The 20,601-nt window shown below is 38.2% G+C and overlaps 6 protein-coding genes across 11 annotated transcripts; 4 read left to right on the top strand and 2 right to left on the bottom strand.

Annotated features, from left to right (window-relative positions):
• The first annotated feature begins 1,013 nt into the window (after nt 1-1,013).
• Nucleotides 1,014-4,342, top strand: LOC111482607 (beta carbonic anhydrase 5, chloroplastic). Of its 5 annotated transcripts, none has more exons than XM_023128466.1 (10): nt 1,014-1,130; nt 1,438-1,467; nt 1,554-1,621; nt 2,776-2,907; nt 2,979-3,027; nt 3,129-3,242; nt 3,443-3,496; nt 3,584-3,663; nt 3,748-3,853; nt 3,989-4,342. In XM_023128466.1, the coding sequence occupies exons 3-10, from the start codon at nt 1,584-1,586 to the stop codon at nt 4,190-4,192; spliced, it is 777 nt and encodes a 258-aa protein (XP_022984234.1). In that variant the 5' UTR covers nt 1,014-1,130; nt 1,438-1,467; nt 1,554-1,583; the 3' UTR covers nt 4,193-4,342. The 5 variants fall into 5 exon arrangements, with proteins under 5 accessions (XP_022984234.1, XP_022984232.1, XP_022984235.1 ...); XM_023128464.1 differs by having other exon boundaries at nt 1,435-1,467; XM_023128467.1 differs by lacking the exon at nt 1,014-1,130 and adding an exon at nt 1,137-1,358.
• A 1,271-nt stretch (nt 4,343-5,613) lies between these two features.
• On the top strand, nt 5,614-6,114 carry LOC111482613 (uncharacterized PE-PGRS family protein PE_PGRS44). The gene has a single exon (XM_023128474.1). It carries the CDS (start codon nt 5,660-5,662, stop codon nt 6,074-6,076), a length of 417 nt encoding a protein of 138 aa, XP_022984242.1. The 5' UTR covers nt 5,614-5,659; the 3' UTR covers nt 6,077-6,114.
• Nucleotides 6,115-7,210: 1,096 nt separating this feature from the next.
• On the bottom strand, nt 7,211-7,576 carry LOC111483197 (ESX-1 secretion-associated protein EspE-like). The gene has a single exon (XM_023129348.1). The coding sequence runs from the start codon at nt 7,574-7,576 to the stop codon at nt 7,211-7,213; it is 366 nt and encodes a 121-aa protein (XP_022985116.1).
• Nucleotides 7,577-10,633: 3,057 nt separating this feature from the next.
• On the top strand, nt 10,634-14,120 carry LOC111482828 (transcription factor bHLH143-like). Of its 2 annotated transcripts, XR_002718266.1 has the most exons (5): nt 10,634-10,744; nt 11,413-11,936; nt 12,071-12,223; nt 12,311-13,743; nt 13,818-14,120. XR_002718266.1 is itself a non-coding variant. In XM_023128804.1 (4 exons), exon 4 carries the CDS (start codon nt 12,327-12,329, stop codon nt 13,404-13,406), a length of 1,080 nt encoding a protein of 359 aa, XP_022984572.1. In that variant the 5' UTR covers nt 10,634-10,744; nt 11,413-11,936; nt 12,071-12,223; nt 12,311-12,326; the 3' UTR covers nt 13,407-14,120. The 2 variants fall into 2 exon arrangements, 1 of the variants encoding a protein (XP_022984572.1); XM_023128804.1 differs by having other exon boundaries at nt 12,311-14,120.
• Nucleotides 14,121-15,209: 1,089 nt separating this feature from the next.
• Nucleotides 15,210-15,934, top strand: LOC111483196 (receptor like protein 42-like; the record flags this gene model as incomplete). The annotated part of the gene is made up of 1 exon (XM_023129347.1): nt 15,210-15,934. A coding segment is annotated over one exon (555 nt), but the record flags the coding sequence as incomplete, so codon positions are not given.
• On the bottom strand, nt 15,915-18,904 carry LOC111483008 (root phototropism protein 3-like). The gene is made up of 4 exons (XM_023129084.1): nt 18,446-18,904; nt 18,262-18,331; nt 16,862-18,160; nt 15,915-16,745 (listed from the first exon to the last, which is right to left on the bottom strand). Exons 1-4 carry the CDS (start codon nt 18,562-18,564, stop codon nt 16,191-16,193), a joined length of 2,043 nt encoding a protein of 680 aa, XP_022984852.1. The 5' UTR covers nt 18,565-18,904; the 3' UTR covers nt 15,915-16,190.
• Nucleotides 18,905-20,601: the final 1,697 nt, after the last annotated feature.

The following is a 20,601-nucleotide window of genomic DNA, read 5'->3' as shown; positions in this document are numbered from 1 at the left end:
GTTTTTTTTTTTTGTTTAATAGACAATTATATTAAAAAAAATTAAAATTTTGTTTTGGGTCAGATAGATTCGGGAATTTTAAAAAAATTAGTAGGCGAAGACACAAAATTAAAAATTTAGGGATATTTATCGATTTATTTTTTAATTATATTTGAGTTAAAAATAAATTTTTTTTAAGGTTAATAAATATATATATTTTCTGAGAATGGAAATATTTAATAATTGTAAAAGGGCAAGGTGAGGATGACGATATGGAACCCTACAAACCGTAACATGACGGTGCTGTTCGTGCCCTCAAGGACGTGTCAATGGCAATCTGTGATTGGTCGGGCCCTACTTTACCTGTCACGTGTCAGAATCTGGTTGGGTTGTCAATTCAATGCGTGCCTCTATCGGTGGGAAATATTACAGACTACTTGGGAATTGGGATTATTTTTTTGGGTTAAATCGTAAAAAAATACCGTTAAAACTTCCATATCTGTTTTTAAAACTCCTTTAAAAAATAACAATAATACTTTTAGTTTCTAAAAGAGCAATATGATAAAGAAAGCTTAAAAAAAATAATATCTATTAAAAGTTGGGCCGTTATACCACCTCACTTGGTAGGTCCAATGTGCCTTGTGCTAGCAAATCATTCAATGTTTGACTTTAATGTTGTCTGGTTTGATCCATTACATATCGTCGTCATTCTTACAATTTTATACAGAAATTTCATTTCTCTCCCCATCGAGGTTAGATCTCTCATTTTGACCCCAAGTTTTGTATAATATTACTATAGATAATGTCAAAATGGGACAAAATTAAATCAAATTTAAAAATAGAGGACCAAAAAAGAATTAAAAAAGCTAAAAGTAGGGTAGGATGAAAGTTGTATTTAAACACATTTTGAATCTATCAAGTCACAATAAGTTATGGGTATTAATTGTTTCACTTAAGGTTTAAATTAATCTGAAAAAAAATTAATCTTTTCTGGAGTTCAAACTTGAATTGACATTAGGGTAAAATTGGGTCCTTCATTTTATATTCGTCTCTCACGCGATTTGGTGTTCTAAAGAGGGAAGAACCGAAGCACAATCTGAAGCTTCCATTATTACCGGTGATAAAATCAAGCGGCTTTGATTATTATCATCGTTAGTCAACAGATGAGCTGAATTTTTTTCCCCAATCTTTTTCGATTTTGTCTCTGTTTTTAATATTTGTTGGAGCTTCGAGTTCTCCGTCTTTCTTGGAGAACAACAAATGGCCATTGTTTTGCCAACCAACTCACCCACTTCTTTAAAGGGAAATTCCCCCTTTGTGCGAATGTTCCAGATCCCATCTTCTTCTTTCATTGGTTTTTCACTCTTTTGAGCTAACTGGTAGATCTCTGCCATGGAAAGTGCTCTCTCTGGTTCTTCTTCAGTTTCTTACTCCCTTTTTTCCTCTTCTTCTCAGCAGCCTCACAGGAGCTTCTTCAAGACCTCACATGTACTTTCTTTTTGGTTGTTTTTGTTCTGTGTTCTTCCTTTTCTGTGATGATTGTTCTTCATTTCTTGGCTCTTTTGTTGTTGCAGATCTTTGAGTTTAAGCTGAGAACGAGGAAAATGGAGCATACCCATTTGAAATTGGCTACCCCTGTCAAGTAAGTTCCCCTGTTTGTTGGAACTGGTCCTTTAATTTGCTTGTTTTCTTGAATGCTTTAGCTGTTTGTACCTCCTTGTGTTGTTTTCCTTGTAATTCTAGGTGAAATTGACATAAGGAAGAATGTTAATAAGCTTATGAAATCTGTGCACTTACATTCCAAACATATGGGATTGTTCTAATCATGTTTTGTGTTAGAACGACAGTGTTGTATCCATTGTGATGTATATTAGTGATGTTCGTTGAGTGATAATGGAATGGAAAGTTCACATGAATGCTCAATTGCTCATGATTTTGAGTGCACTACAAGTTTAAGAACGACATCATTTATCATAGTTTCAATCCAGTTTCAACCCCTACTTATTCTTTAGCTGCTTCTATTGTGTTCATTCATCCTTTTATCTGTTGTGTAATAAATACAAAGGATGTCTGAAAATTTGTTGTGAGATCTCGGTTGGATAGGGGATCGAAACATTTTTTGTAAGGGTGTGGAAACCGCTCTCTAGCAGACGTGTTTGAAAACCTTGAGGGGAAGCCCAGAAGGGAAAGTCCAAAGAGGAAGCTAGCGGTGGGCTTGGGCTGTTACAAATAGTATTAGAGCTAGACTCGGGGCAGTGTGGTAGCGAGGACGCTGGGCCCCCAAGGGGGTGGATTGTGAGATCCCACATCGGTTGGAAAGGAGAATGAAACGTTTCTTATAAGGGTGTGGAAACCTCTCCCTCGTAGATGTGTTTCTTGAGGGGAAGCTCAAAAGGGAAAACCCGAAGAGAATAATATCTGCCAGTGGTGGGCTTAAGTTGTTACAAATGGTATCAGAGCCAGACGATTGTAAGATCTCACATCGGTTGGAGGGAAGAACGAAACATTCCTTATAAGGGTGTGGAAACCTCTCACTAGCAGATGCGTTTTAAAACCTTGAGGGGAAGTCCAAAAGGGAAAGCCCAAAGAGGACAATATCTGTTAGCGATGAGCTTAGGTTGTTACATCTGTTGACTGTCAGTTTAAAGTTTCAAATTTACGCTATTTAGCGATTTTCACCCTTGTGGATAAAAGGGGCTAAGCTTTCGTTAAGAAAAACGACAGAAGTATTTTTGGTGGTTCGAGTAAAGAACTTCGACTGTTTCATGCTTTCAACTTTTTTCTTTCCACATGCAGCTGCAGCCACCCTGGACTGACTCAAGAAGTTGAAAAGAACAAGATGAACGTTGTGATAGAAACCGAAATGCGGCAAGACTTATTCGAGGAAATCAAACATCGATTTCTAAGCTTTAAAAGGAATACATATATGTAAGCAACGAGCTACTCTTCTTTTGGCGTTACAAAACTTCGAAAGAAAATAACTTTCTTCCACTTGTCAGGAAAAATTTCGAACATTTTCAACGTCTTTCCGATGCTCAATCTCCCAAAGTGAGTATTCATCTTCCAATATCAATGGCTTCTAGACAACTTTTGAAATGGATTGCTCTTAGCTTAAGAGACGATCGCGTCAACTGACATTTTGAAGACAGTTTTTGGTGATTTCTTGTGCAGATTCTAGAGTTTGTCCCTCGAACGTTTTAGGTTTCCAACCCGGAGAAGCCTTTCTTGTTCGCAATATCGCGAATTTGGTTGTACCCTTCGAGGCACGTAGTCTATGACTTTGAATTGCATCAGTTCATATCGTTGTGGCTGTTTTTTTCGTAACTCTGTTGGAACGAAACAAAGAAACTTTTCATGAACGAACGGAACAAGTAGATTCGTCGAAGTTTTGAAATAAATTACTGTCGAACAAATTTCGTATCTTGTTTATTTGCTAAACTTTTCAGTCTTGTTATTATCACAGAAAGGACCATCAGAAACACAAGCTGCTTTGCAATTCTCTGTTAACACGCTCGAAGTAAGTTATCTTTTAAACGATATTGATATCAATGTTCGTTGATTAAACTGTGTAATGCGTTGAACATGCGATTTTGTTCGATTGTAGGTTGAAAACATTTTCATCATTGGTCATAGCTGTTGTGGGGGAATTCGCGCACTTATGAGTATGCAAGACGAAAAACCGAGGTTCGATTGAGCTGAATTCAATACTTTTGTTTGAAAACGCTATATATGATTCTTGAAAAGTGTACTCTTTGGAACTGAATGCAGCTGTTTTATCACAAATTGGGTTATTAATGGAAAGACTGCAAAAATAAGAACAAAAGCTGCTGCTTCCAACCTCAACTTCGACCAGCAATGCCGACACTGTGAAAAGGTTGTCTCTCTATTTACAAAATCCTTAAAAACTGTTCGAACTATCACCATGTTCTTGGTCGTGTTCTTGACATAAGTGGTCGAAACTTGAAAGTACAATCCTTAAAAGCTCGTTCTTGTTGTTCATCATTGGCAGGAATCGCTCGACAATTCGCTGCTGAACTTGCTGACATACCCTTGGATTGAAGAAAAGGTGAAGAAAGGGAGCCTCGCCATTCATGGTGGCTACTACGACTTTGTCGACGGTACGTTCGAGAAATGGACTCTCGATTACGAAGCGAGCTGCGTTAAAGAGGATACTCGTCGACTGGCTGTAAAAAACCGAGAATTTTGGTCGTAGCTTTTAAAGTATGCTTTTCTACCTTTATAGTGATTCTGTTTTCACGTATGCCTTTGAAGCCTTGTGATGAAAAGACATGGAAGAATAATTTGCTGATAGCAAGATTGAGTTTGAGAATATATTGACTGCTGCTTTTGTGCTTGTTTACAACTTCTGCTTTATACTTCACTTTTTTACCTTGCATTTCTAAGAGTTTGGTGATTGAGGACGAGGAGAAAGTATTTGCGGGGTAAGAATGTAATAGCTCAAGTCCATCGCTAGCAAATATTGTCCGTTTTGGCCTGTTATGTATTGTCGTTAGCCTCATGATTTTAAAATACGTCTACTAGAGAGAGGTTTCCACACCCTTGTAAGGAGTGTTTCGTTCTCCTCTCCAACCAATATGGGATCTCACAATCCACCCCCTTAGCTAGCACACCTCTCGATGTCTGGCTCTGATACTTTTTGTAATTGTCCAAGTCCACCGCTAGCAAAAATTGTCTGCCTTGGCCTATTACGTATTACTGTTAGCCTCACGGTTTTAAAACACGTCTGCTAGGGAGAGGTTTTCACACTCTTATAAGAAATGTTTCGTTACCTCCTCTAATCAATGTGAAATCTCACAATCCACCCCCTTAGGACCCAGTGTCCTGGTTGGCAAACTACCCGGTGTCTGGCTCTAATACCATTTGTAATAGCCCAAGCCTACCGCTAGTAGATATTGCCCCCTTTGGCCCGTGACGTATTACCGTCAGTCTTACGGTTTTAAAACGTGTCTGCTAGGGAGAGGTTTTCATGCCCTTATAAAGAATGAATGATTCGATCCCCTCTTCAACCAATGTGGGATCTCATACTCCACCCCTTTAGGACCCAGCGTTATCATTGGCACACCGCTCGGTGTTTAGCTATGATACCATTTATAACAGCCCAAGTTCACCGCTAGCAGATATTGTCCGTTTTAGCCCGTTACGTATTGCCATGAGTCTCACGGTTTTAGAACACGTCTGCTAGGGAGAAGTTTCTACACACTTATAAGGATTGTTTCGTTCTCTTCTCCAACCAATGTGGGATCTCAAAAAGAACGACGTGGGAATATGAAAACTGTAATTCAAACTTGTATCAAATAGTTATCCGAAGCGAACAAATTTTGAGTCTGGGTCGAATAAAGAGATAGCTACATTGAGTCATTCTTTCATGAAGAGAGAATGTATGATTTTGAAAGATTGTTTTATTTAGATTGACTAGTCATTATCGATAGAGATTAACGACCCAAGCACGACCGTTCGTATAAGATTCTTATTGAATGGGCAAAGTTGAACTGAAAGATGGTGGTCAGATGATTTGATCTCTCACTGTGAGCAGCCTAAGTTAGCTTCATTCTTATTATCAGTTTGTTCTTATTTGAGTCCAACATATTAAGCCAAAGAAGTCAAGTAGGAAAATATTATATCATGAAACAACACACACAACGAATCACCATTGAAATACATGAAGACAATAGGAAAGAACAACAACTATTCTATACCAGCTCAAGGGGAAGAAGTTGCAGGTGGAGGAAAGAACGGGAGCGACGGAAGTGTAGTCGGGATGGATGGAAGGGATGGCAAGGTTGGAAGCGAAGATGTCGGTAATGGAGGCAAGGCTGCTCCGGTCGGGATGTTCATCGGGGAGCTTGGAAGTGGAGGAAGTGTGAGCTTAGGGAGCGATGGAGTACTCGGTCCAGTTGTTGGGTTTGGCAATATGGGCAATGCAGGTAGAGGGGGTAGCGCAGATGGGTTAGGAAGCGATGGCATTGGTGGTAGAGTTGGGAGTGAAGGCGGAGCAGTCTGCAGAAGATGTCGAGTGGCTCGACCAAGGTCCACGCTTGAAAATGCCAAAGCGACCATGATGGCTAAGGTCAAGTAGTTGGTAGAAGCCATAGCTATGAAGGAAATTATGAAGGTTTGAGTGATAATTTGGGATGGAGAAGGTGAAGAGGTGCGTTCTGGTTTATATACAGATTGAGAGCTTGAAGCTTGGTGAATCTGACCACCAGTTGAACCATGATGAACTACAAATTGGATCACCAAACAGAGACTCAAATCAAAAGAATTGGACTCTCAGTATCAGACAGTATCAGACAGATGGCCTTACTATGTTGAAGTAGGTGACCAAACGAGTTACAAAAAATTTCGGTTCGGACTCTTTGCTCGAAATTCACGAACCTTTTAGACACAAAAAATTTAAGATTAAAAGTTTAGAGAGCGGTTTGATATTTTTAAATTTAGAAGATTTAATAGACATAAATTTTAAAATTTAATGAGACTTGTAATTTAACGTTTGTAACTTATTAAGACAATGTGAGATCTTACATCGGTTGGAGATGGGAATGAAATATTTCTTATAAAGGTGTAGAAACTTTTTCTTAGTAGACGCGTTTTTAAAACTGAGGTTGACGGTGATACTTAAGGGGCTAAAGTGGACAAATCGGTGTGTTAACGAGGATGCTAGCCTCCAAATGGTGGATTGTAAGATCCCACATCGGTTATAGAGGGGAACAAAACATTATTTATAAGGGTATGGAAACCTCTCCTTAATAGATGCGTTTTAAAATCGCGAGGCTGATGACGATACATAACGGGCTAAAATAGACAATATTTACTATAAGAGACTTTTATTTACGATATTTACTTACCACCCATTCAAGCTTTTATACTTAGGGACTTTTATTTATTTATTATTATTATTATTTATATAATTAAATTTATTGTAACCCATGACTTAAATTTTTGGATCCATGAACGTTCTAATAGATTTTAGAACTCAATGGAGGTCAGATATTGGATTTTAAAAATTTATCATTTTTTTAATTTTAAGTATTTATTAAAAGAATGAATTTGAAGAAAATTTCATATTATATCATTGAAAAAGTAGAACACAATACAAGACAAACTTTAAAACAAACTCCAAATATTACAAATAACATGAAAGGATAGAATGGTATATCAAAACCATAAGTATAATTAAAAACAATCACACAAAGGACTAGCTAGGACTCCATCAAGGTGAAGAGGTAGCGGCCGGGGGCGGTGTGAGGAAAGGGATCGACGGGAAAGTCGTTGGGAAGGACGGTAGAGTCGGGAGTGGAGGCAATGTCACTCCGGTCGGGATGCCACCGGGGAAGCTAGGAAGAGGAGGCATCTTAGGGAGAGAAGGTTGAGTAGTTGGCAACGTAGGCTGTGGGAGATTTGGAATAGAGGGCATTCCCGGTACTGTCGGGAAGGGCGGTAGAGGCGGCAATGAGGGCAACCCTGGCACGCTCGGCTGAGCGGTTTGCAGGAGACGACGAGCAGCTCGGCCGGTGTCGATGGCTGAAAACACCAAAGTAGCCATGAAAGCCATGATGAAGTAGTTGGAAGAGGCCATTTTGTTGGGTTTGTGGGTTGGGATATGGTGCAAACCAAGGGTTAACATTGGGTTTATATAGCTTAAGAAATAAAAGGGTTCGGTGAGTTTGGCCACCATATCAGCTTACCAAACAGATTTCATGACATATTTTCCAACCAGGGGGAAGCATTTGTAGGTCAGCTACCGTTTACGAAAATATTTTATTATTATATATTATTATTATTATTTATTTATTTTTTTACTTCAACCTTCTTAATTGATGATATGTCTTCTACAAATTGGACAATAATTAGTTGTCATGTCATCGATGACATATATTTTAATCAACTAAATAATGTTTGGTTCGTGTGTACGTTTGATACAAATTCTATTATTTTGTTAATTTAAAAATCAAAATTCAGAACAATCATATATGTGTAATAAAGTTCATTAAATGAAACACGATAACTTATAGAGAAAAACGATCCAATCTTATCCTCAGACATGAATGAAAACACACAATTCTAGTTATAATAACACGCTGTCCCACTCTCAAATTCTAACAAGCTTCATGGGATGGTAGGGAATGAAGGCAAGTTCGGAAGCATCATTGTTGGAAGCGGAGGTAGCCCTACCCCAGTCGGGATGTTCACCGGGAAGCTCGGAAGCGAAGGGAGATTAATCCTAGGCAATGTGGGTTGTGGCAAATTAGGAAGAGTAGTAGGGTTTGGTAAGGCAGGTAACGGCAGAAACCCTGATGGAACCACTGGCAAGTTCGGTAGAGTGGGCGAACCAGTTTGTAAAAGATGGCGGGCAGCTCGACCGACGTCGATGCTCGAATACGTCAAAGAAACAATGAAGGCAATGGTCAAGAACTCGGAAGAGTTTTTTTTTTTTTTTTTTTTTTTACTAAATTTTAATTATACTCCTCAACTTTTAAAAATATCATTTTTTAAATTTTAAATTAACGTTTCAAAACTATTTTTCTGTCAACTTTTTTTATTAAATGAAGATGAAAAAATAACGTGACAATGACCTATAAAATAATGGTACACGTTGGCGTAATAAAGGTGACATGTTTTAATTATATCTTTAAGATTATATGTTTCAATTATATCCTTAATGTTTCTAATTTTTATTTTAACCCTAAGTTATCGTCATGTTAGAATGAACATTTCTCGTTACCTATTGTATCTATTATTTTTCGTAGTGTGAGAGAGAAATAGAAAAAGAAAGAAATCCCGTTGAATCGAAAGAACAATATAATAACGAGAATGAACTTCAATCTTACAAACCGACACGAATATTTAAAACACACAACAATTCTGATAATAATAAAACCTTAAACTCCACACATAAACTACCCAACAAGAATCATGGCTGCAAATAACCAACCAAGCTTAGGGGGAAGAAGAAGCTGCAGGCGGAGGAGACAAAAATGGGATGGAAGGAAATGAAGCTGGAATGGTAGGGAATGAAGGCAAGTTCGGAAGCGCCATTGTCGGGAGCGGGGGCAGTGCAGCCCCGCTCGGGATGTTAACCGGGAAGCTCGGAAAAGGCAATGTGGGTTGTGGTAGATTTGGAAGAGCAGGCAATGGAGGTATCCCCGTTGGAACAACGGGCAAGTTCGGCACCAAGGGCGGAGTAGTTTGCAAGAGATGGCGGGCAGCTTGGCTGATGTCGATACTCGAAAGAGCCAAAGTAGCCAGGAAGACAACGATCAAGAACTTGGAAGAAGCCATTGAGATGGTTTTGAAGCTTTTGTAAGATGGTGATATATGGAAGGCATCATGAGAGTCGTTTATATAGGTTGGAGGTTTAAGGTAATTTGGTTTTTGAAGGCCGCCATTGATATGATCTTGAAGAAACCCTTTAGTTTAATTAGTTTCTTGAAGAATTAGTTCAACAACTAATTGACAAAATGCCATGAACTTGGGAATTAGATCACCAAAGTTGAGAAGATAAGTGTTTGGTTTGTTTTTCGGAAAAAAATAGGATAATTTTAAGGAAAGAAAAGTAGAATTAGGTAAACTAATAAAATGGTAAGTTTCAAGCCCACCGCTAGTAAATATTGTTCATTTTAACTCGTTAGGTATCGTTGTCACCCTTATGATTATAAAATGTGTCTACTAAGGGAGAGTTTTCCACACTCTTATTAGGAATGTTTCGTTCTCATCTCCACCGAATGTGGGGTCTCATGATCCACCCCTTAGAGACCCAATGTCACAATCGCCCTTTCTTGACAACGGTCATGGGCGACATGTCTTGGACAAGCATGACCGTGACATTTAGCGTCCTTGCTAGCACACCATCTCGGTGTCTGACTATAATACCATCTGGAACAACAACACAAGCCCATTACTAGCAAATATTGTTCGCTTTAACCTATTACGTACGTCGTCAGTTTCACGATTATAAAATGTGTTTACTAAGGAGAGATTTCCACATACTTATAAGAAATGTTTCATTCCCCTCTCCAATCGATGTGAAATCTCACAATCTACCTCCCTTAAGGGCTAGTGTCATCGCTGACACACTGCTCGATGTCTGGCTCTGATACCATTTGTAACAACTTAAGCCCACCACTAACAAATATCGTTCGTTTTAGCCCGTTACGTATTATCGTCAGTCTCACGATTTTAAAACGTATCTATTAAAGAGAGGTTTCTACACCTTTATGTGGAATACTAATTCCCCTCTCGAAGAGGTGATTTTCGGTGCCATCGAAGAGCTTTTGGGATCTTCAAATCAAGGAGGAAGTGATGTTGTCTTCTTTACTCCCAACACCTTTTTAGGTTAAACATGATTACACGAGACCAAGAGAACGGAAAAGTAATAGGAGAGGGAAAAAAAAACACAAATTTTTAATTATAAAGTATAAAGATTAATTTTTTAATTAAATTTTAGAGATTAAATGGTTAACTTATTTTAATTAATGTTTTTCAATATTGTATTTATTCCGATTGTTCAATAAATTCACGTTTTTACCCTTCTAAATATATTCTCATTGATATTTTTTTGAAAAGATTGTGGAAGGGTAAAAATGTCATCTAGTGTCTATAAAGTCTCGTCTTTGATAAAAGTATAGGCTTTGATTGTTCGTTCGGACCCTTCAAACTTTCCTGTGTTCTTCGAGTGGTTTGGTTTAGATCTGATCCATCTTCGCAAATCTGGCTCTTTCTGGAAATTCTCTTCCGATTTTCTTCTGTAAGATTCTTTCTCATTTTCTAGCAATTTCAGCTCTTGATTCCTGCTTGTTTCTCTCGTGTATTTTTGTTTTCGCGCTTTTCTGATTCTGTTGCCTGGCAAAGGTTTCTGAGAATCTGAAGAGAATTAATCGACATGGAAATAGTTGTTCAGAGCTTTGGGAAGTAGGAAATGCCGAATGATTTTGTCGGTTCTGTTGTTTGCTAGATGGAAATTTGATTTGATTGTCTTGGGAACTAAGCTGAAACGGATCATTAAAATTTCTGTTTTAAAATAAGATCTAATTTCTTCGTTTTCTTGGGGATCAAAAAGTGGCTTGTTTTTCCAAGAAGATTGTCTGAAATTTCTCTTTGAAAATTGAAATATTGTTCTTCTGCTTCAAATTCTCTTTCACATTCTTAAAATTCCTTTTGGATTTTGTATATATGTTCTGTAGACATTGACATATCTCTCTTTTGCAGCTTAGAAAAAGCTAGAAATTTCCTCCCAAATAGTTGGGTATCCTGTTTCTTTCGTCATATGAAATGCTGGCTTTCTTCAGTGTACTGTCTTATGTCAAATATTTGAATGAATGTAGATTGTTGGAGTTCTTTACTTTTTTCTTGTTTAGAGTTTATTTTGTTATTTTCAATCCTTTGTATTTATTGTAATTTTTCATGTTTTTGCAGGGGCACCATTATAAAAGTTGTGGATGTGTTAACTTTACGTATTGAGAGAATAATATGCTTTGGTTGAGCATATCCATTGATGTATTTCGTAAAGTTGTGCATTTGATCGTCTATTGCAGGGTTATTTTGTAGATCACTTTTTGTATAGATAACACTGAATTGTTCCTCCCTGAGCTCCTTTTTTCTATCATCCATGGGTTCCAATCACTTTTTTATCATTTCCTGTAATATCCACATTAGCTGAAAAGCTTCCTGTCCTCAAACACCATTTTGGTTTTGGTCTTCTGTTTTAGTCTTATTTTTTCTGCCCCTTTGTCAAGGAATCTAGATAGCTCATTAAATTTCCAGTTAAATAGTTCTTTCTGCAGTGAATATTCTCCGTTTAAGGTTCAGAAGTAGTTATGGTGTGCCAAGCTGCAACCCAGACAAGATTTCGGGCATTGAAACATGAGAATGGAATTGCAGGAAAACCAACAATTATTGTTAGAGTGATCGCATGCTTTCAACCTTTGCAGAATTGTCAGGTTTGTCAACTCAGTCTCTGCATCGTGGTTTTGCTTGTTGATTAACAATTGAATTATTTGAATCCCTCTGCTTGTTCCCCCTGAACTTGGCTCGTTCACTACCATGATTAAACTTTTGGTTTTTCCTGTTCCAGGCCGAGTATTTTCGACAATTGCTTAAGCCTGTCACGTAGATTGAGTAGCATTTATTTCTCTTAAGCTGGACTCTTGCGAACTTCTTTTTCTCTTTGTTCCTGAAAGCATTTTGCAGATAACTCCCATAGCAAACTAGAGCACAACATTTTGAGGTAGTTCTTGCCACCTGCTTGCTAAGTTTATTCTCCTTATGTTATTTCGGTTGTTTCGAAATAGTTATATTTTGAAATATTGATTAGGTGGTTGTTTTGCGGTATGGTTGGGACTGATAACTCTCGGCTTGATTTTGAGCATTTTGCTTGGCAACTGCACAATCGTGATTCCATGAATGCACCAGTAGAGATCAAGCAACAGGAAAGCTTACAAGGGAATATCAACTGTGGAAATTGCATACTTCCCACATGTGTGGGAGGAATGCAAGGGTTTGCAATTCCACCATTACCCAGTTTTAAAGTGGAACAGCTAAATGTTGTTCAGGAGTCACGTCAATGCTTACCCCCTCATTTCCAGAACTCACTTGGTACTCCAATGCCTTGGCAGAAAGGAAAGGAATCTATGCATTATGCTCATGCTGGACCTAGTGGGATGCCTGTGTCAAAATCAAATAATGGCTCCTATCCGAAAGGTTTTCTTATCTTTGATCAATCTGGAAACCAGAAGAGATTGATGTATGCTCCTATGTATCCTCCTGTCTATATTCCCTCAACTTTTGCTGAAACCAAGCGTTGTGGTTGGCTTGAAGAAGAAGGGGCAGCTGGAGAGATTAATTCTGTCAAGTATTTTCCAAATACTCTGTCCAATGAGAATTATGTAGGTGATGGAGAGAGTGAAATGCATGAAAACACGGAAGAAATAGATGCATTACTTTACTCAGACTACGATGGTACTGGTTGTAGTAGCGACGATGAAGTGACTAGCACAGGACATTCCCCAGAGATGATCCATGATCATTGTGAGAAGGAAGAACAATGTCAAGAAACTACTACAGAAGCTGCTAGTTCTAATGGCCCAAGAAAAAGGCAGAGAGTGCATGATGGGGGCTACGTAAAATCACTGCCAATTGCTACGGCTTCTTCTGCAAGAGTTGAATTACAGAAGTTTGTCAATGACGCAGAATCAAGCTGTGGCATGGTCCATGAGGAAGAGGTTGGAACAGATGTTGATTTTTGCCGTTCTTCTTGCAAGAAAGACAGGATCAAGGAGACGTTGAGAGTACTTGAGAGTTTAGTTCCTGATGCTAAGGGAAAAGACCCATTGTTGGTTATTGATGAAGCTATTGATTACTTGAAGTCCTTAAAACATGAAGCTAGCGCTCTAGGTGTGAGCTGCTATTAGATCGCATGCCCCGAATTTAGATGTTGATGGTGTGGTAACTTAAGAATTCTTATTTTGGATTTTGATGGATGCAAGATCAGTTTGTGATGGGTTAGCAAATGGAGGTATAATGTCTGGATAACATTGAACCCAGCCGGTAATGAGTGAATTATTGCCATTTTTATTCGTTGACAAGACATGATTATGTTTGATGCTTTTAAGGGACTAAAGATCAGGGGAAAGTCACAAAGATTTGAACGCATGGGATGTGATAGTGGTGGGTTATGCTGAGAATTTAAAGACCCCACCTTTTCCAGCAATTTGGAGAATCTCCCTGGATTGAGTGCATGCGTGTTAGGTAACTGAGGTCCCACTTTCCACACTTTTTTCTGGATTATGTGCTATGTCTTTACCCTCATTACTCATTTATAGAGATTGTGCTGTAAAAGTGGAGCTTGTCCCTTGTGGTGTTAGGTAGATCTTGCACGGTTCGAGTTTTGATTATGAGAGCACTATGAAACTTTTGAAACTTTTGACTGATATCAGCTTTGGAGATAGATTTTAGTTTTGCTATTAGGTGTTGCGTTGATGTAATAATTGAGGTGTGAATGCTTTTGTGAGTCTATCATGTTACATGTACTGCTTTCTCTATGCTTGTACTTGATCTAAGCCTTGAGAATACTGGCTGTATAATTATATTGTTGATGAATTATACCATACGAGATTGTTAGCCAAGTGTTTTCTGCATATTGCATATAGTTATTGAGCCATTATCCTTTTGAAATGGATCAAATCTACCACTAGCAAATATTGTCTTCTTTAGGTTTTTCCACACCTTTGTAAGCAATGTTTTGTTTCCCTCTCCAACCGATGTGGGGTATCCTCGCTGGCACCCTGGTGTCTAGCTCTGATACCATTTGTAACAGTCCAAGTCCACCACTAGCAGATATTGTCTTTTTTGGATTTTCTTTTTTGGATTTCCCTTCAAGGTTTTAAAACACGTTTACTAGGTATAGGTTTCCACTCTTATAAGGAATGTTTCGTTCTCCTCTCCAATCGATGTGGGATCTCACAGAAAGCCTCTTGTTGCCAATCTTCTTCATCGACATACACCTTCTCATCTTCCCAATGCTCCATCCATGATTTCAACATCTACTGTATCTTCCTCTAACGGTTGGATACCGAGTTGGTAGGCTCAACCACTACAATATCAACAAAGTAGAAGAATGGTAAATTAATGGTGAGTTCCAAGTTTTTTAGGATCAATGGTGAGTTTGCGTTATCTTACCCTCTCACGCGCAGGATTTAGTGGATTGATACCTTATAAACTGGGAAATCTATCAAACTTAGAACCATCTTGATTTGCGATGTACTTTCATCGCACAGCTGTATACTGAAAATCTTGGTTGGCTTCATGGTTTGCGTTCTTTATTGAAGCTAGATTTGAGCTATGCAGACCTTAGTAACGCATCTTCTTGGTTACTAGACATGAATAAGCTTCCCTCGCTTCAAGAATTACATTTATCGAGTTGTAAACTTGTTTAGTTCTTGACATTTCTTGGAACAACTTCGTGTCTTTCCTACCCAAATGGATATCAAATCTCAGTAGTCTTGTTTCACTTGATCTAAGTGGTAATAAGTTCCAAGGTCCAATTCCATGTGCTCTTCAAAACATGTCAGCCCTTTCATATCTTGACCTATCAAGCTCAGGTTTCAATTCTTCAACCATACCCAGTTGTCTCTACACTCTCCACAATCTTCAACATTTGACCCTTAGTTATGTTGGCTTAAAGGGGGGAATCTCAAATGATATTGCCAACCTAACAAATCTTAGAATCGTTGCATTTACGAAACAACAGCCTTTCCGGAGTGATTCCTCGGGCTCTTCAGAGTTGCTTGAAGTTGAGAGCTTTAGATCTCAGTCTAAATGCCTTCAATGGAAAAATACCAGCATGGATTGGCATGAAGGATTTGGAGTCTCTTGATCTCTCAAGGAACCAACTCTGGGGACGAATACCACCGTCCATGTCAGAGTTATCGTTCCTAGCTTACTTGAATTTGTCTTGCAATAACTTGTCGGGTCCAATTCCGACAGGTACTCAGCTCCAAAGGTTTACTCCATATAGCTTTATTGGCAATGAGGTGTGTGGAGATCCATTAAAGAAGAGGTGCGGAAAGGAGGGTGTGAGCCCAGAAATTGGGAATGAAAATGGAAAAGAAAGGGAGGGAGGAAGTATTATTGATGAGTGGTTTTATCTGAGTTTGGGAATTGGGTTTGTGTTTGGGTTTTGGGGGATTTGGGGTCCATTGTTACTCAGTAAGGCTTGGAGAGTAAAGTACTTTAGGTACTTAGCTTCTGTATGCCACAAACTCACATAGCTCAGCGATGTACTTCTTGTTCTGTTTTGTTCTTTGCAACACATGTCATCAAGCTTTGAAATGCCCTGAGACTCAATGGAAAAAATGTATTTTTGGGCTTAAGCCAAAGATGAGAAACATTAGCACCATTCGAAATCGGTAAACCGAGACTCCAACAAAAAAATTTATAGCACAACTCAACGGGTTAAAGCGTATGGCCTCAATTAAGAGGTCAAATTCCCACATTCTGCTCGTTTCAACACCAAAAAGATGCAGGTATGTTTCCTTCATCTATCCACACATTTGGTCATATGTCTCAAACAGACATGTCTAGAACAGGAGGCTTTAGTGGACTTGAAACAATGGCACAAAACTCACTCGAAGTGAAAAGAAACAATAACAAATGTGGGAAACTGTTCTGTTCTTCTCTTTCCTGATGTTTATATGTCATGATATTGAATTTCTCCATCTTCTGTGTACTTTTTTAGTGTGTTCTTCAATGGTTGGATGGTGGGATTCATTTTCTGTGGTTTCCAAAGTTGAAATCTTAGTAGTCAGTTTGCTCAGTTTCTTCCACCCACTGCTCCAACCAGAGCTCTGCTTCTGCTTGTTGTTCACCTTCTCAAACTGCCTCTGCAACTTCTCCATTTCAGTTTGAAGCTCAACATACTTGTTCTTCACAGTCTCAAGCTCAAATTTCAGTGTGTTAATGTCCTTATTCGCCGCTGCCCACCCTTCTTGGAATGACTGTGGTGTGGCTTCCAGGAGTGTTTTACGGTTCATTACAGGCAGTTGGAATTGCGAGTCGCTTGCTTCTTTAAGCGACGAGTTCGAAACTGCATTGCTTATCTTTACTTGCTCGGAGAAGAGGACCTGAACCACCACACGTAACGGGAGCCTTTCGTTTTGTGCTGCGTGCATACAGGCATCAATGGAGAGCTTCTGGCAATCCATTACTCGGCATAGCCGCTTCCTCTCGTGCTCAGTGAGCGTAGGGTGCGCCTGTCATCACCACCAGTTCACTTAGAAAACACTTAATGTGGGAATTCTTGTATCTTAAATGACTGCAGCTTCAGTTCTTGATGAAAGATTATGCAACAACTTTGTAAGTTTCTTACCTTAAGATATGAGTCAATAGCTCGGTAAAGCCCGTCGTCGCATGTTCGAGCAGATTCGGGCAGAGCTTCAGCCAGTACTTGAAATTTTGTCAAGGAAAGGTTTCTGTCTCTGGCTACCTCTGTTAGGTAACTATCAACAAGCCTTGCCACCCTCATCTTGGCATTTTGGATCACACCCCTTTGAGATCCATCATACATATGTTTATCGGAAAACGATTGTCGGCCTGGACTCGAAATCTCGGTCTGTTCCTGAACAAGAAAATGCTCCAGCAGCCTCTGAATAAGATCAACATCATACGTTGTATCGCTCTTGCTGTAAGATGGTATCAAAAGATCCACAAGTGTGGCTTGCTCAAACTGCATTCCAACTCTTTTCTCCAACTCAGTGACCAATGCCGGCGAAACTTTCAACATGTTTGCCATTCTAAGCAGCTTTAGCAGGAAGCTGCATGAGACACAATCTTTCTGTGGAGGAATGATGCTGATCAAGCTCTCGATGATCATTCGTTCATCTTTTGCCTGAATCGTCGAGTGATCTTCCTTGTTGCCAGCCACAATCATATGGATCCCGCCTCTCCAACTGTTGCTGCCACCGCTCGTGTGACTCGTCGCACTGGTACTCCCTTCATCACTGGCGTTCGTCGTATCAGTTACCGAACCGGGAAGCCATTTCGAAGAATAATGCATAATTGATGATCCAATCACTTCAAACCTCATACCCTTCACTTTGATTGCTGTGATTACTCTAACAAAGTGATCAATTCTAAGGATTGAAACATCCTCAAACCACCAATCAGGAGGAACAAGCTGATGATTCCTACTAGGACTTGAATCCTTCAAATCATTCCATTTGGGACTACAAACTTTGGTGGGTTTCCCAGTGTATGCCCATCTAATTCCTTTCGGATTCGCACAAGCTTTCCAAGCAATCGACTCGCTGCATCGTCGAATGATTTGTAGATTCTCAGCCCATGGCGAGAGCTTCTCACAGCTTTTCAACACAACTATGGAATCCCTCCATGAAGACAGTACCACATAGCTCAAAAACGCTTCAGTTTTGAATATCAAATTGCCTTCCTCCAAATCCTCAGTCATTTCAAGATACTCAGCAGCACATCTAAGGCCAGAGATATTAGCTGCTGTTAAATCAACCGCTAGTCCATAACAAAATTTGGCTGCAAGTTCAAAGGCCTCAGACCCACCAGGAAGATCATCAAAAACAAGGTTATTATTCAAATCTGGGCCTCTGGATTCATATATGCATCTGTTCATCTTCCCACTTCTAGAAAGAAGAGGATACTTCATACACCCAAAAAAACAGAGGAACCCCATTAAGAAAAAAAACCCTATTCATAGTTCAAAGGCATCTCTCAAAACAGAGGAGATTGATTGTACAACACCTTATGCAAATGGAAATTCACACCCTCAACTTTTACTAAAAGGTCACTAGGGATATCAGTAGCAACATGCCTGCAAGAACACATAAAGCGTGGAGGAGTACAGCCACAACAGAACACAATCAAACAAATTCAGAGAAAATGGCAGCCACAAAAGGTTCAGAAGAAGAAGAAGAAGAAACCGTACCATGAGTTGCCTCTGAGGTCGAAGCCGTGAGTGTTGAGGGCGTGTTTGGCGGAAGGGGGGACGCCATTGCCGTAATCTCCAGCACCAAAACCAACAGAATGATTCTCGGATTCCCACATCGGAAAGTGACAGATGAAAAGAAAGCGGGGAAGAATATGAGGAGAGGGGGAAGAAGAAGAAGAAGAAGAAGAAGATAGAGCGATATAGAGGGGAAATAGGGGAAACCCACATGGGATGATTGGAATTATGTGGTTGAATTGTCGGCTTCTTCACTGATTTTTCAGTGGGTGTGAAGTAAATGGGGTGATGGGTAGATGATGGATCATTCTGATTGCATCCCCTTTGCTTTGTTTTTGCATTAATAATGCTTCTTTCAGATGCTCTCCCTCTCTTTCACTACTCCAAAATGGGGCCGCCATGGAAGCACGACGAACATAGCTTCTCCTGTGCTACCAAAGCAAATAAATTATCTTTTAAAGATAGCAACTTTTGCTTCTTTTTTTTTTTTTTTCCCCTCTTTTGGGTTATTATAATAATTTTGCTTATTTATATTTAGATTGATATTTAATATTCATTAGTCAGGAACAATTTTTTTTAAAATGGTTGCTTGTTAGAGAAGATTATGTGAAATGTTAACTTAAATTTCAGACCGTATTCATGTAGCATGTCTAAGTTTTAATGTAAGTCGTCCAAAAGGTGGGGTAGGTTAGTTTTCAAAAATTTAAAAATAAAAATATTTTAATATTTTTTTTATTATCCAAAACCTAATTTAATATTAATTTTTCAAACTTATCAATCCTTTAAAATGCACTTTATAAATTTTTGTACTCATCTTCTCATTATTATATCACTATTTGGTCAGGTTTGATAAATGGGTATAGGTCGGTATCTAAAATATCTTATCGTTCTAATGAAAATTATAAATAAACTATTTTAAAGATTAAATAGTTATGAAATTCAAATATTAGAGATTAAATTTGTAATTTTAACGATAGAATATGTTATTATCAAAATTAATAATTTATTACTGTATTTTTTAGGTTATACATAATTGAGATAGAGAAATGAACCTAGGAGACGTCGAGTATAACAGAAGTATATGAATAAACCAAAATCATGGCTAAACGAGATTGAAGACAAATAATTATTGTGAGATCTCACATTGGTTAGAGAGGAGAACAAATTATTCCCTCCAAAGACATGAAAACTCCACCCTAATGGATGCGTTTTAAAACCGCGAGGTTGACGACGATATGTAACGGACTAAAGCAGACAATATCTGTTAGCGGTGGGTTGGGTTTGGGATGTTACATGTGAGTAGAATCCCTGCTCTAATCCTCATAAAAATAAATAAAATTTTTATAAAATGGCGTGGTGTTATATCAATCCTATCATATAGAATAAAATTATACTTAATTAATGACTTTTAAAAATACAAATATTATATGTTTTTATTTATAGAAAAATATTATATATAATTTTATATTTTATATTTTTTTTTAAGAAAAAAAAAATAAAGATGTTTTATTTTTCATAAAGCTGATTTATCACATCGTTTCTTTCATCTCACTAAATTTTGTTTCCCAAAAGTAAAGAGAGATTTCCTTTTTTGTCAATTTAATTAATAAATATGTAAATTATGTCTTAAAAAATGGATGGAAAATGATTGAATATCATCTGGTGTGGACTCTTTTTTTTTTTTTTTTCTCCCTTAAATTATTGGAATATGGATTTTCTTAAATAAATAATAATGTAAAACCCGTTACTCTTTTAGAGTTATATACATGTTCGTTTAGACCAACTTTAAATTTTGGATTGGTTGTGTTGATGACTTGAGTAACCCGGTTCACAGCCCAACTCTCTATTTTTGGGTTGAGCAACCACATTAATACTTATTCACACGGTATGTTACGTTAATAACTAAAATCTTAATTTTTTTAAAGTAAGATAGGGTCGGTAAGGTTGACCCACCATAAAAATGTCAACCTACAAACCGAATTGAATTTTGGTTCTCCAAAAATTCAACTCAATTCAAATCGAAAAAATATAACCCTTTATGATTTAGGTTGGATCGAATTAGTCAGATTCAAATTAAATGATATTGATCTAATAACAAAATGGTTATTCACATCGTATTGAACATTCTATCATCGGAC

The sequence above is a fragment of the Cucurbita maxima genome, unplaced genomic scaffold (genome assembly GCF_002738345.1).
Source record: "Cucurbita maxima cultivar Rimu unplaced genomic scaffold, Cmax_1.0 Cma_Scf00008, whole genome shotgun sequence".
In the NCBI taxonomy this organism is placed as follows: domain Eukaryota; kingdom Viridiplantae; phylum Streptophyta; class Magnoliopsida; order Cucurbitales; family Cucurbitaceae; genus Cucurbita; species Cucurbita maxima.
This window is presented reverse-complemented; position numbering and strand designations above follow the sequence as displayed.

Excerpts from the sequence above, each read along its gene's own strand:
- LOC111482607 (XM_023128463.1), top strand. The coding sequence starts at position 1,372 with ATGGAAAGTGCTCTCTCTGGTTCTTCTTCAGTTTCTTACTCCCTTTTT. Across the intron at positions 3,028-3,128 it reads CCGATGCTCAATCTCCCAAA|TTTTTGGTGATTTCTTGTGC; the intron begins GTGAGTATTCAT and ends TTTTGAAGACAG. Across the intron at positions 3,664-3,747 it reads ATGCAAGACGAAAAACCGAG|CTGTTTTATCACAAATTGGG; the intron begins GTTCGATTGAGC and ends AACTGAATGCAG.
- LOC111482613 (XM_023128474.1), top strand. The coding sequence starts at position 5,660 with ATGAAGACAATAGGAAAGAACAACAACTATTCTATACCAGCTCAAGGG.
- LOC111483197 (XM_023129348.1), bottom strand. The coding sequence starts at position 7,576 with ATGGCCTCTTCCAACTACTTCATCATGGCTTTCATGGCTACTTTGGTG.
- LOC111482828 (XM_023128804.1), top strand. The coding sequence starts at position 12,327 with ATGGTTGGGACTGATAACTCTCGGCTTGATTTTGAGCATTTTGCTTGG.
- LOC111483008 (XM_023129084.1), bottom strand. The coding sequence starts at position 18,564 with ATGTGGGAATCCGAGAATCATTCTGTTGGTTTTGGTGCTGGAGATTAC. Across the intron at positions 18,332-18,445 it reads GACCTCAGAGGCAACTCATG|GCATGTTGCTACTGATATCC; the intron begins GTACGGTTTCTT and ends GTGTTCTTGCAG. Across the intron at positions 18,161-18,261 it reads TGAATTTCCATTTGCATAAG|TATCCTCTTCTTTCTAGAAG; the intron begins GTGTTGTACAAT and ends GGGTGTATGAAG.